The sequence below is a fragment of the Gavialis gangeticus genome, unplaced genomic scaffold (genome assembly GCF_001723915.1).
Source record: "Gavialis gangeticus isolate Ggan-Ray unplaced genomic scaffold, GavGan_comp1, whole genome shotgun sequence".
NCBI classification, from domain to species: Eukaryota; Metazoa; Chordata; order Crocodylia; family Gavialidae; genus Gavialis; species Gavialis gangeticus.
Window position 1 is genome coordinate 2,001,558 of NW_017729031.1, and position 14,736 is coordinate 2,016,293.

At 44.5% G+C, this 14,736-nt stretch overlaps 1 protein-coding gene across 8 annotated transcripts in view; it reads left to right on the top strand.

The window, feature by feature from the left end:
* ACVR1 (activin A receptor type 1) overlaps positions 1 to 14,736 on the top strand; it is a 190,378-nt gene that overhangs the window by 131,236 nt on the left and 44,406 nt on the right. For all 8 annotated transcript variants that reach the window (XM_019522374.1, XM_019522375.1, XM_019522379.1 and 5 more), the window contains 2 exons: positions 7,119 to 7,394; positions 11,775 to 11,972. In XM_019522374.1, the coding sequence (XP_019377919.1) occupies positions 7,119 to 7,394; positions 11,775 to 11,972 (474 nt within the window). The remainder of the gene's footprint in view (positions 1 to 7,118; positions 7,395 to 11,774; positions 11,973 to 14,736) is intronic.

The following is a 14,736-nucleotide window of genomic DNA, read 5'->3' on the forward strand; positions in this document are numbered from 1 at the left end:
GGCCCAAGCCCAAGCGGGGGAGAAGGCCTGCTCTTCACCTCCCCCAGCTACTGCTGCATCGCCCAGGCCTGCTGCTCCCCCTACTACTATGGTGGATTGGCTTCTCTCCTGGCTTGGGCTCAGTCCTCATCCCCACCCAACCCTCCAGGTTGGGCCTGGACCCACTCTTCCCCTCCCCCCACTTCCACCACCACAGTGCATCTGCTATTCCCCCAACCTGTGTGTCTCCTCCCCCCGCTGCCCCCATGTCATCCTGTGTCGGACCCTGCAGGTGGCGTCGAGGGGAGGGGGTGGGTCAAGGCCAGGGCTGGTTGCATCTCCCCCCCCGTGGCATCCCGCCCCTGCTCCTGCACTGCTGCTGCTGTCACATGCAGGGTTGGGGGGCTGAGGCCAGCTCCAGAGGTTTTGTCCCCCCCCTCCCCCGCTTCATTGTTGCCACCTGCAGGGAGCAGGGCTGTGCTGGTCTCACCCCCCGTTCTGTCCTCTCCATTGCCCCCACCTCCAGACAGCAGGGCAGGGGGCAGGCAAGGCCAGTACAGCTGACCTCACACTGCCCCACCGTCATGGCGGCCCTCCACCAGGGCACCAGCTCCTGTTTGAACGCTTGTTCACACTCTGATTGGCTGTTTGTCAGCCAATCAGAGTGCAAATAAAGCATTACGGACAGACAGACATAAGCTTTTATAATATTAGAATGGATGCAGTCATTCTAAGGAGGAACATTAGGAAAGAATGAGTTAATTGAGCAACAGTCTGGCATGTTCACTTTTGTAGGTAGCAGGCAAGTTTTGGCTTTTGTGTTTGGGGAACAAATGTGTTAGAGGGAAACTTACAAGGAGAGGGGAAGAATTTAGAGCAAGATCCTGGAGATCTGAGCCCCTGATCAAAACAGTCTTCCTGGCAACAAGGATCCGTTGTCTTAGCAGGCAGTGTTGTGATCTCCTGTTTGCTGGCAGCCCAGCATGCAATGAGGAGCGGACTGCCACCAGACCCTGTACTATTACCTCCGTTTGTAAGGTCAAGTCATGTTGTGACCAAAAGGCAAAGGAGAGAGGCTAGTAATTTCTGAGAGTTGAGTCCAACACTGGGCCAAGAGAAGGGTGGTTCTGGGCCCAGGAACATTATGAGGAGTGAGAATAGCAGGGTGTTTTCATACAGAACAGCATTCTTGTACTATGTGCTTTCATGTGCAAGAGGTGGGAGGTGGTAGTGCCACTCTACTCATTGCTAGTTAGGTCTCATCTGGAGTACTGTGTGCAGTTCTGGTTTCCACATTTTAAAAAGTGCATGAAGATAGAGAGGGTCCAGAGGCAGGTGACAAAAGTTGATCAAGGAAGGGTTTGGAAAACAAGTCATATGAGAAGAGACTGAAGGAGCTAGGTATGTTCAGCTTGCAGAAAAGGCCCTTAAGAGGTGACATGAAAGCAGTCTTCATATACTTGAAGGGCTGCCATAAAGAAGAGGGAAAGCACCTTTTCTGTCTTGCTGCAGAGAGTAGGATGCAGACCAGTGGCTTAAATTACCTTGCAGCAAAGGCAATTTAGATTGGATATCTGGAAAAACTTCTTCACTGTGAGAATAGTGAAGCAGTGGAATAGACTGCCTACGGAAGTTGTGGATTCCATCACTGGAGGTGTTCAAGAAGAGGTTGGGTAGCCACTAGTTGGGGATTCATAGATGCTAGGGTCAGAAGGGACCTCAACAGATCGAGTCCAACCCACTGTCTGGGCAGGAAAGTGTGCTAGGGTCAGATGACCCCAGCCAGATGCCTATCCAGCCTTCTCTTGAAGACCCCCAAGGTGGGAGAGAGCACCACCGCCCTTGGAAGCCCATTCCAAATTTTGGCCACCCTTACTGTGAAGAAGTTTTTCCTGATATCTAGCCTAAATCTGCTCTGTCAGTTTGTGACCATTGTTCCTTGTTACCCCAAGAGGCGCTCTGGTGAAGAGAGCATCCCTAGCATAGCTATGCCTGCTTTCTATCATGGGTACTTCCCATGCTCCTAGGCTTTGATGGTTGTTGCCACCCTTCCCTCATCCCCCCTGCCTTTTTTGGCTGTCAGGGTGTTTTTAAGCCTCCCCAGGGGCATTAGGTGTTGGCTACAGCTAAGGCTGGGAACTTAAGTGAAGCGTGCCAATTTTCCTGCTACAGGCAAAACCAAGAGGTTCCTAGCTAAAGGGTCTTGAACTCCATATTTGGGAATTGCCATATTTGGGGTCAGGAAGTAATTTTACCCCATGGTCAGATTGGTATGGACTGTGGGGGCGTTTGCCTTCCTCTATAGTGGGGGGAGCAGCCCTGTACCCTGGAGCTCTTGAGTGTGTATTAAGAATATCTTATAGAAGTAGAACATTGGCTGCTGATTCCCCTGCTTATCTGTGTCAGGTTAGAGTGTTAGGTCTGCATTGCAGGGTTGATGGTAGTCTTGTGAAGAGTTTGGATTATGGATTGTATAGGATGGTTTGGATAGGAATGATCCTGCTTCAGGCAGGTTGTTGGCCTAGATGACCCAACAGGTCCCGTCCAGCCCTACTTCTCTATGATTCTATGCACTCAAGTATTTGAACCTTAATATTCCTCATGACATCCTGGATACAGACATGTTGTTTAGGTATGAAAAAAGGATGTTAAAAACAGTAAAACTAGCTCTTAAGAAAAATTGTCTTAGTTGTTGCTTAAATGATGTGGATCTTTATGAGGCTATTGAGATTTACCTATTTTTAAGAAATTTTACTATTGACTACAATGTATGCCATAAACACACTTCCTAAGTTTGCACATACTAATAACTGTAACACAAGATGTTTCAAGCGTGTGCACTTAACCTGAAGGTAACTTGAGTTAATATAGATGCCATGGTCTTTGGGACTAGTGTACTAAATTTAAATTAGGTGGTTGGTTAAAGATAGAACCCTCGCTTGTTGAAATACAATGCCCTTGTCTTCACCTTTTAAATATGTTAAAATATCATAGGCCTAAGGTTGCATTGTTTTCCTAGCTGGTGTCCTCCTGCACCCTTACGGCTATTCCTACCTTCTAACTTTTACCGTTTTACCTTTGTAACTGTTATGTCTTGATTCTAGCTCCAGGATATAATCTAATGCTGTGTTGTGTTTTGTAACCTTATGTTCCTTACTGTGAAACAGAGCACCCAGATTATCCATTTTTGTTACGATGTTCTTAACTTTTTTCCCCCCAGGGCTTATGTTGAAATCAGATTTATCTCCTTTTAAAGTTCAGGCTTCAATTAGAGTTGCTCTTCATAGTCACCTATTTTCCCTGTAAATAAATGTGTCCTAATATTTTTGATTATTACTGAGGCCTATTGCCATTTTTGTTACTTGTTCCTGTTACAGCTCTCTGCGTAGATCTAAATAAATGTGTTATTCCTTTAAGTTCATCACACATGCACATCTTAAACTACAGTTGCACTTTGTGCTTTAGGAGGGCCCTTTCCTTCCGTGTGGACACAATCTCAACCTTTTCAGCTTTTCATTTCTTAGAATGATGCACCAGCAAGTCTCTCTAGTCTAGTGACATACTTACCTACAACCTGTCTCAGTACAGACAGTTTTGTTAGACCCCTTTTTGTTTTCCTGTTGAAGAATGTTCCAGCAGCCCTGTGGATCAGTGTCTTTAATGTTAGTCTCGTGTTTACTGAAATGATTTCCTTTGTTGTTAAAAAATAATACCATCACCCTCAGGGCATGAGTTTTTGAGCTTTCCTTCCTGAGAGATTACTGATTTGGCTGAAATATTCATTGTCACCATATTCCAGTACAGTGGTGTTCAGTCTTTTTTTAAATAATGGTCAAGAAAGATTAACTGTCAAGTTTGGCAATTAGAATGTTTAAGGTTCAGTACCAAGTAATCTTGCACTTTACCAAAAAATAATTGATTTCTTGAAAGAAAGCAAGTGGCATTGTATCCTCTCAACTCCTCTGGGATACATCTGTCTGGGTTTATAATAAACATTACATTTTTACTTTTAGGTGACAGGAGGAACATTAATTGCCTCCAGGGCAAGAGCTGTTCACTTCAATTGTGTGTAAACAGTATGGTATAGTAGGAGCAGCTCAATCTCTTTTTGCCTCCCAGTCTGGGTTTTGATCTCATCTAGAACTTTAGTTCTGAAAAGAGTTTGGGTTGGGGATGAGGAGAAAGTTGTCCTTCCTCGGTTTACAAAACAAATTGTTCTTACACTATAAAGACAAATTGAGCCACTGTAAGTAGTTGTATTCACTCCACCCAGGTGAGCACCTCATCTTAGTTACCTGGTATTTAGGTGAGAAGAATTTGTTATGATAGTGCTCTAGTCTTTTGGTCTTGTCAGGCTCTGCTTGGCAATTTGCCACCATCTTTATGTCCTACTGATCTGTAGTTGGATGGGATATTTTTGGGTGGCTTTGGTACCTAGAGCAGTATAGAGCAGCCTTGAGGTTTTGCTAATTTGTCAGGCTACAGCAATCCTCAAGTGGTCTGTCCAGCATCTGGAGAACAAGCTTTTTGATGATCAACCCATGTAAATTTACCTGTTGGTGAAAGTTTGAAGGAAACATTTAAAAGATATGATAAATCATGACTGCCTTGATTGTGGGTGTATTTTTCCTGGCTACTATGAGTTCGTAATCTGAAGATCTGTCATTTATCTATAAAGCAGACATTGATCAAATAGCTACTGTGACAAAGTCTACTATTCTTCCAAATACCTTTGGTCAGAAAGGAGCAGTATTTCATTTTCCAGACAGATCTCAGTCAGTAGTTTGGGCTATTTATAGCTGTCCATGTAGATCAGCATCTTTAAATCTGAAACGTTAACAGGTGTAGAACATGTCTGCCTGCTTGCTTAGCAGATTAGTTCACCTGAAACACACTGATACCTGCTCTTTGTGACTTGTATGGGCTGTTTCTTGGCCTCGGGTAAAATTTTTAAGTTATTGTTTTTGACCAATAAGGACTTAAAGAGTTAAAACACAGGGCTGGGCCCTGTGTCTTAACTCTCCCCAGTGTAACACAGGTAGAGTCACAGGAGAGAGATGCTGGAATTGGACTTCTGTGCAGGTTCCACAGCTTTAAAATCCTACTCTTGGACCCAAGATAGCTTGAACTAGTTGCTCTCCAGTGCAAGTTATAAAACTTAGGCATATAGGAGAACTTTTGGGTAGAGAGTAAATCAGGGGTGGGCAAAATATGGCCTGTGGGCCGGATCTGCTCTGCAAGGCTATTCTATCCGGCCTGCGGGGCCCCTAAAAAAACTTTGGAAAATTAATATTTCTCTGCCCTTGGGTCCTGTAAAAAAAAACCAAAAAAAAAAAAACAGGAACCAAGGACAGTAGGACCCAGGGGAAGCCCAGCGGGCTCCAACAACAGTGGGCCCACCCAGCCCTGCCTCCCAGCCAGAAGCCCCTTCTGGGGTTTCTGGGCTGGGAGCACGTGACTGTCCTGGCATGGGAAGGTCAGGTAATTGGTGGGGGGGAGGACCCCAGGCAAGGAAGGAGCAGGGGGTGGGGGAAAGCAGCCCCCCCCCCCACTCCTGGCACCCCGCGCTGCAGCTGCTTCCAGCCCGCATGGGGTTGACTCTGCCTGCTCCGGACAACCCCATGCAGATTGTGAGCGCCTGTGGCGTGGGGCACTGGCATGGGGCGGGGAAGGGGCCACTTCCCCCCTGCGCTCAGCTTTTCCCTGGGCTCCTTTTCTGGCCAGAGAAAAGTGGCCCCTCACCTGCCCCATGGCCGGCACCCCGTGCTGTAGGCGCTCACAGGCCCCAGGCAGGCTGCAAGCGGCTGCAACGCAGTGTGCTGTGCATGGGGAGGGGAGGGGCTGCTTTCTCCCCCCTCCCCACACTCAGCACCACTTTGTAACCCGGCCCCTCTGCCAGGCTAGCAATGGGGCGGGTTACAAGCTGGTGCTGAGCGCTAGGAAAAGTGGCCCCTTGCCTGCCCCATGGCCAGCACCCTGTGCTGCAGCCGCTTGCAGCCTGTCTGGGGCTTCCTGTGCCTGCTCTGGACAGCCTCATGCGGCCTGTGAGCGCCTGTAGCACAGGGCGCCAGCCATGGAGTGGGTGAGGGGCCACTTTTCCCCACACTTAGCACCAGCTTCTTCCCTGCTGGCAAGCAGGGGGTCAGGGCTGTGTGCTGCCCTCCACTTGTACCGTGGGGCTGGGGGGCACTGGGTGTGAGCAGGCGGGGAGCCTGTGGGAGCATGGGGCCCACACTGGTGTCCCGGGGCCAGTGCTGGTGGGGCCCAGAGCAGGGTGGCAGGAGCGTGGGGTCCCAGCTGGCAGGGACTCTATGGAGCTGGGCCAGCTCCCCCCTCCCTGCTGGTGCAGCCTAGCCCAGCTCCACGGACCCCTGCCAGCCTGCACCCCTCTTTGGGCCCCACCAGTGCTGGCCCTGGGACATTGGGACGTTTGGTCCCAAGATGGCGTCCAGGGGGCGGGGCACCTTTTAAGGGGCAGGGCTACCCATGCAGCCCTCGACAGCCTGCCAAAACTGGGTAAGTGGCCCTCCGCTCAAAATAATTGCCCGCTCCTGGAGTAAACGATAGGCTTTTATAGTGGAGTGCAGTGCAGGTTGCTTTCCGTTTGGTACTTGGATTGTTTTTTGTTAGAGTCAGATTAAGAGGTATGTACCAATGAAATGATTATAATTGTGTTCAGGGTGATTAGAGCTATGGAGTGATGCTTATTTAATTTTGGAAATGTAAATAATATTTGATCTGGTTTTGATTATTGTAGCAGTCAATTGCTGAATTGTTCAAATTATTAGGAATCAAAGCTACAAACATTATACTTACCGTAATTCCTCTTGAAAACAAACATTATTTGGTAACAACCATAAAAATGTAGCACTAGTGTTACAACTAAACTTTGAGGAGGTGAATGTTCTTAGAAAGCTTATTTTGTATGTCCTTTTTGTGGGCCCACAAATAAAACTTTACTGATATAACTCAGTTAATCACAAAAATATATTTAAGATTTTCCTTTTATATTATTTTTTTCCAAAGTGACATTACAGCAGAAGACTGTTTCAATTTTGATTTTAAATGACAAGAACACTGTAAATGATACTTTGGTCATTTAGACTTGAAAGCTTTGAAATCTAATGTTGTCTTTTCAGGTTTTATTGCTTCAGATATGACCTCCAGAAACTCTAGCACCCAGTTGTGGTTAATTACACACTATCACGAAATGGGGTCTTTGTACGACTATCTACAGCTCACAACGCTTGATACTGTCAGCTGTCTACGAATAGTTCTGTCCATAGCCAGTGGTCTTGCACATTTGCACATAGAGATATTTGGGACACAAGGGAAGCCTGCTATTTCGCATCGGGACTTGAAGAGCAAAAATATCCTTGTTAAGAAAAATGGACAATGCTGCATAGCAGATTTAGGTGAGTTTTAGTGTGCTAAACTGCATGTTCCTTATGTAATGCAAGTCCCTTAAAATTGCCTAAATGTGTGTGTTTTGGAATTGCCTTGAAAATTATGACTGCCACTAGAGGGCATGTAGAAGTTAGAAAGGAATCTGTTCCAGGTGAATAAGCCTAGCATCACTTCTGATTTTTGCCAGCATCTTCAGTGTTGGATTAATTCTGTAGTTAGTCTTCATCAGTAAATAAAACTTTTACAGTTTCATAAATACTGTCTAGTTCAGAAAATGTGGTGGAGTATTATAACATTTTTTTAAAAATAAGTTGGATCACAAGGGTTTCTTCTTTTTTTTCTCCTTTTGTCATTTGTTGAGTGCTTCCTTTTGAAATTCAAGAGCAAACAATACTTTAGAGTTTTATCCATCTCTGAAGTAGTGGGAGTTAGTTTGGGCTGGGATCTTACTAAGAATGATATATTTATGTACTTCCTGCCCCAAGATAAATTTTTTTTGTTTTTTAACAACTTAATATCATGCTGGTGAAACTTATTGCTGCTTGCAATGTAAGACTTGACTCGCTGACCCCAGCAGGTTTGATCATGCTTTGTGGAAGTGAAAAAAGCACTTCCTGAATAACTGGTGTGAATTTTAAATTAGGCAAATGCAAATGATGAGACAAATTAAAGTGGCTCAATAATATGCAAGATCTTTTGGGATGAGTGTTTCTATTTGAGCAAGAAGAAGATAAAAGAAAAAAGAGGGTAAAACAGTCCTCTTAATATTGTACACTGAAAATTATGAAATAATCACCTGGACTCCAAACACATTGAAGGATATTTCTTAGGAGGATATATTTTGCATAAATCTCAATATCCTAGTGACCCAAATGTAGAACAGTCAGGACTGGTGACTGGCAGTGCCTGTAGGTGCCTGCTACTTTAAGGGCCAAGCCAAGTGGCCAACAGGTGCTTAATTGCAGCAGCCATTTTTGATCTATGGCTGCCTATATAAACATGGCAGTTTGCTGCTGGCAGGCCAGGCAGTAACATTGCCTGGCTGCAAGGCTGCTTGGAACATCCTGGAGGTAAGGGCAGGAGCTGTAGGCGATGGTTTGGAGGCTTCTGGTCCTGGGCATGACCTAAAACTGCACCCTGCCGGGAGTGGGTGGCCTGGTGGGGCTCTCCATGGTGCAGAAGCCCCCAGAAAATGCCAGGCCAGTGATCACCTCGGTGAAAGGCGAGTAGGGGCACCTTAATCCCAGCCCTCACCTTCCGGTGGGCCATATAACATCTGAGCAGGGCAGGCCAGGTAAGCTTCTGGAGGTGCCTGAGCCTGCTGGGGGGAGTGACCCTGCACGGCCAGGCACGCTTCCAGGAGCACCTGAGCCGGGAATGGGGGACCCCAACCCATAAGTGGAGGCAGGAGGTGAAAACCCTGCTGAGGTACTCGACTGGTCAATGCTGGGGCCAGGACCAAAGGGTCAAAAGGGCCAGGGGCCCTCTGCGATGGATGCCCACAAAGAGCTAAGGAGCACGGGCTCCCAACTGGGCCTCAGACGGGGCCAGGGCTTATGGAAACCAAAGGTCCCCAGGGTTGGGGGCCACAGCTAATGGGTGAAGGCGACGGTTGAGCTAACTGCCTGATATGCCATCTGCGATGCTTGGGCCACAGTGTAAGGGTAGAACAGAGATGCGTATAGCCCCCCCAGTATTGGGATGTACAATGGGCTGCCTCCCACCTTAATTAACAACATTATTAATTACTAACAAGGTGTGGCAGGTGAGACAGGTAGCCAGCGTGCCCAGAGGCAGGTGGGAAGCTAGCTCCGTGGCTAGCCAAGGACCCCACCTTGCCACAGTGACCAACATAAATGCAGTTGCCCGTGAGTAATGATAACAGCCATTTCCTCAGGGTTGGCTCCTCTGAGGATATAGCAAATAGAAAATGGATGATTTAATTTATTTTGCTTTTGACTCATAACCACAGTAGTTCTCTGTACATATTTTCTGTACTAGGTTATCTGAAAATGTCAAAATATACTGCAGGTGGTGGGTGGGTGTTTTCACACCAAGGTGGAATGGAAATTACTTATTTTTGCTGTAATATATTTTATAATGGTGAGAAAATGGCTATTTATATGAAACCTCAGGCATTTATTTATAGGGCATTCTTCATTCATTTTCTCTAAAAGAGATTAACTAAAGAAGGTATTGTGCATCTAGGATGAATTAAGTCCTTCTGGGTGCCCATCCTGTTTTTAATTATTTTGTGGTCTCTCTTCTCTCCCCCAACTCCTCCCCTACACACACTCTTCCTTTCCCTTCCTCCCTGTTCCGAGGTGAGTATTTTTCTGTGCCTACCTTTTTAGCAAGTACTCTAAGGCAGTGGTGCTAACAACCTGAAAATTGTGGTCAGATAAAAACTGAATGCAGCACAGCTTATGATAGCTTTAGAGGTGCATTACTCAAATCCTATTCCAGAACATGGTCAGTAAAGCAGTGACTTAGGTAATATAATGCACTACATATGCCAGTGAATCAAATTAAGAGCAGGTTCCTTAATTCTTTAGACAAAAAAAATTGTTCTGACGTGCACATTGCCAAGTCTTATACATTAAGCTAGCTCCACTGGATTGTTACTCAATACAGGTAGATTCTAGTTTATAGTTAATAGAAGTGACAAAAGAAATCCATAACCAAAATGATTCATAGTAATGCAATAGCTTTCTAATACAGAACAGACCAAAGCTTATGCATACTGAAGGACACTGAATGCCATTTTTTTCTGAAACCAATAGCAAATCTACCCAAGTAGTTATATTGTTGTCTCCTCACTGTTTAATAACTTCCAGACAAAATAGTCCATTGTACTAATGATCCCAAAGGTAACCTATTGAATGCTTTTTTGTTTTTGGAGATGGAACTGGTACGGTTTTCAAACTTTTCTTTCCCTCTTGCCCCTAACACATTCCCTGTCAGTCTGTAGTAATTTGATGCCCTGACTAGCACTTGGTTTCCCCCAACTCAGATTAACACCCATGTCTCCTGAGGTGAAAAACAAATGCATTCAAAACAGTGCAATATCTCTAGAGGTCAAAAAATGGTACAAATGCCACCATGTTGAGGACCTGCTTACAAAACAGTTGTCCCCTGACCTGGTTGCAAAACTGTTTAGCGTGTAGGGTAGAATGAGATTGACTCGTGTCCCTGAACCTTAAACTCTTGACCTGTCAGTCTGTTGGATCTTATACAGGAGAAGCCTGCATTTTGCCTTGTTTGGATAGGCAATGATCATATCATCAGATTCCTCAAACTGTTGTGTTCCCAAAGTTTGCCGAGAAAATTGCTCCGTTAAGTTTACCTCCAGGATTCAGAAAGAATCTACTTAGCTGAAGAGCAGACTTGCTATAGTATCTTCTTCAGTAATAAAAAAGAGAGAATTTGATGTGCAACTTCAAATTGACTTGAAATGCACTTAAACTGCAAGAAAGTATTTGCAAATTCTTGCAGTGTGAAGCAGAGACTATGTTTTGACAAAAGACTCAGGCATCCAGTAATGATCTGGAGTTTAACATTTCAGGAGTCTGTGTTAGAAGCTTTATAAAGATGTAGCTAAAATAAATTCCTGTTAAATTTAAGTGGTACGTGTTGCTCTTCCAGAACTGGGTGAGGAAGTCGGGAAGAGTGTTTTTATTATCGGTAATGTCATACAGCTATTGCTGTTCAATTTGGAGTGATTCTGTTTACCATGGGAAAACTGGTGCTTTGCATTCCCAAATTTACTATAATTTAGTCTCTCTCATAATGTTCGTTGCTTTAATATTTGGAGATTTGTGCTAACCAGGTAAAGTGGTTTTGGCTGACTCATTTCAGACCACTTTAAGGATGTTTACTTTTCACCATGCGTGCGTGTGTGGCCTTTTTTTAAACTCCTGGATTGGTCATGCAGTATTTTTCTTCTTCCTTAGCCACAGTTCAGACGCATCCACCTACCCAAAAGATCCATAAATACATATAAACTCTGGATAGAATTGTTTTCTTTAAGTAACAGATGCCTGGCCTTCTGGTTATACGTGCCTAGAGTAACGATGACATCCAGTGGCTGCAAAACACTTAGTCCTTGAAATGATAATGCTTTATAACAGTGCAATATACGTGGTTGGTGGTAATCTTTTAAGAGATAGTTGGTTTAAGTCTATGGCCAAACTGATTGTTTTTTTGCTGTCACTTAGCAACTTTGGAGCTGACACAGCTATTCTTTGTACAGCTGCACCTAGTTGATTGCTTGTTTTCAAGTAACTTTTTGGTTTATGGAATGTGTATATATCCCTTGTATGTAGTTTGAATTCACAGATACCCATAATACAAGAACAAATTTAACAGCGGTGCTTTCTATGATTCAGGTCTTGCAGTTATGCACTCCCAAAGCACTAATCAGTTGGATGTGGGGAACAACCCTCGTGTGGGTACCAAGCGTTATATGGCTCCAGAAGTGTTGGACGAAACCATCCAAGCAGACTGTTTTGATTCTTATAAAAGGGTTGACATCTGGGCTTTCGGACTGGTTCTCTGGGAAGTTGCCAGACGTATGGTTAGCAATGGTAAGTATTTGAGGCCTGCTTATTAGGATTGTTTTTAAAGAGAGGTAAGGAAATAGAAATTTAGCAGCAAGTATTTGCATCTCAGTGCATATGTTACATCGTACTTCTGTAAAGCGTTTCTTTTCCAGTTGCTTGAATTTCTACCCAGTTTGAAGATCTTGGCATAGTAAATACAACGACACAAATGTTTGCCAGTTTTGGCTGGACTGATGTGAAAAGGGACTTTTGATAAATTCCAAATAGAGGATGAATTATTTATCGCTTAAGTATTAATTGTCAATTTCAATTAAAATCTTTAAGCTGAGAAGCCTTTTGACCTCTTAAAGGTAGGCCTACACCATCTTTATTCCATACAAATGTTCTTTTAGGTATTTATTTTAAATGAAAACTCCTAGGAAATCCAAAGGAGAATATAAAATAGACAAAGGAAGTGCCAAGAATGCAGTAATGTGCTTCATATTTTACATATACTTTAGACTAGGCACTGCAGAACTTGTTCAGAGTACAGTTTCTGTGGAAAAGAATTCCAATGACTTCTTTTTCCTGGGAACACTGCTGCATTGGCAAAGGAGTCTGAAGCAAAAGGCCAGCCACATTCTTTATGTCAGAGTTATTTGGCGACCTAAAGGAATTGCCTACCTTTCAGGTGTCCCTGCCACAGTTTCTGAACCTGGTTTGGCTGCTTGGCTCAGAACTTTGGCTTTATTGTTTTTCATGAATGTGGGTAAAGTTGATGTTCTGTTTTCCTGTAACCTTGATAAGCATGGGCCTAAGTTTAAGCTTTAAGTACCTTTCTGAATCTGTACCTGTATTCTCTGAAAAAATTCTGTATGGATTAAAGACAAGAGATGAGAATTCTGGTCCTTTACTTAAATTTTGTGGGAGAAAAAGATACTATGGATGAAAGTTGTTGTCTGGGAACATAAAAGCCTGTAGCTGTGTAGCAAGGTATAAGTATTAATTTTGCTTTGTACCTAATCCTATTGCTGCTACAATTGATCAAAAGGCTTGTGAGGTCAACAAAATTACTTTTGTTAAAGGAAAAAGTATGTTCTTCACTTGTTGTTTTGTATTATCATTGTGCCTAGGAACCCTGGTCATGGATCAGGGTCAGTGAAGTGCTATATAAATACAGAAGAGAGAGCTTATATTCCAGGTACAAGTTAAGGGATGAAAACAGACAGGCAAGCACAGGAAACAGTGGGGTGATGTTGGTCATTATGATGGCAGTAGCCATCAGAGGCATAACTGGGCAGGTTTGCACCCTAAGCCAAACCTGCTGTATGATGTGTTGGAGCCGGAGCTGCTGGCAGAGCTCTTGTAGCACAGTAGCCAGTGGATTAACAGAGCCCCACCATTGAATGGTGTCACCAGGCATGATTAGAAAAGTTAAATATGGCAGTGGCAAAAGGCAGCTGGGGAGCAGTACCCAAAAATGGCTCTGTTAACCTGCTAGCTGCTGGTTTCCTTGGCACATTCACCAGCAGCGGTATCTGCCCTGACATCAGAGTGAGGCTGCCTGCTGCCGCCACTCTCTACTCTGATTGCCTGGGCATCAGCCATTCTGGTGCCCTTTCTTGAGTCAGAACCTGGGGCTTGTGTCCTATTCATCCACCCCACATTCATCATTTATATTGGTGGTAGCTGTAACACCATCCATAGCGTAATGCTTGTAAAGTTCCTTTTGGATATTACAGTATTGCAGAAAAGAGTTTTAAGCAAGCATTCCAAAAAAGGGTACTGAGACAGCTTTGCGGATGTCTACAGGGACTCCTGCCAGCTGTAAGGGGCAGCATGGGAGAAAGCATGAAGATGCCTGTTGGAAAATCAGACCAGTGGAGGCTGGCATTGTGGGAGCTGACCCCTTAATACCGAATGAAACACAGGTGGGAAAGAAATGTATTATGAAGGGTTTTGGAAGTGAAGACTCATGTTAACTAACATGTAGCAATGAAAAACAGGTAAAAACCCTAGTGAAGACAAGTCAGCTATAGTTTTACTGCAAGTGAGTGTAGGACAAGGTAAACCCCAATCCTCAGGTAGTTTTTATTAAAATCTGCTAATGCAGAGCTGTCCAGATACAGGCCTGTGAGCTGCATTTGGCCAATGAACAGTGTATTTGTGGCCTGTGGGCTCCTGCTTGGGCACTGCTCCCTGCATTGCTCTTGCTGCTGTTGTTGCTGCTACTGTGATCTCCAGGCTCCTGTTCCCTTCTCCCAGCTTCCTCTGTCTGCCCTTGCTTCAAGAGTCAGGGGGAACAACCTGTGGAGGGGGGGACTTGTAGTGTCCATGGTCCCCAGCCACTCAGAAGTTAGACAACCAAGTCTAATGTACATGAATACAAAAATCTGTTGGTCTTCACTAGGATTTTGCCCTGTTGCAGTATGTGTTAACTAAGTAGAGATGAACACATTTCTGTTCTTCCATGTCCTTATCCCCCTGTTAATTTTAAAAATATTAACTTAAGCGAGTTTAAATGTGCCGTTCACAGCAAGTCTTCTCTGCCAATTTGCAGTCTTAACTATAATGTAGGTAACAGCTCTTTTATCAAAGTGTCATGTTCTAATCAGGATGAGGATTGGTGTGACAAATAAATAACCCTTAGGCAGCTGGTTATCTCCATGTACTCTAAATGCTGCAAGGCTGGCCAAGGCAAGGCTCCTCTGAAGTTGTGGCTATCATGGGAAAATTCCCCAAAGCCAGATTTCCCTGGTTAATTCCTGGGAGCCAGAGAACTGGCCCTAGCACCCTCCCCCTCTATGCA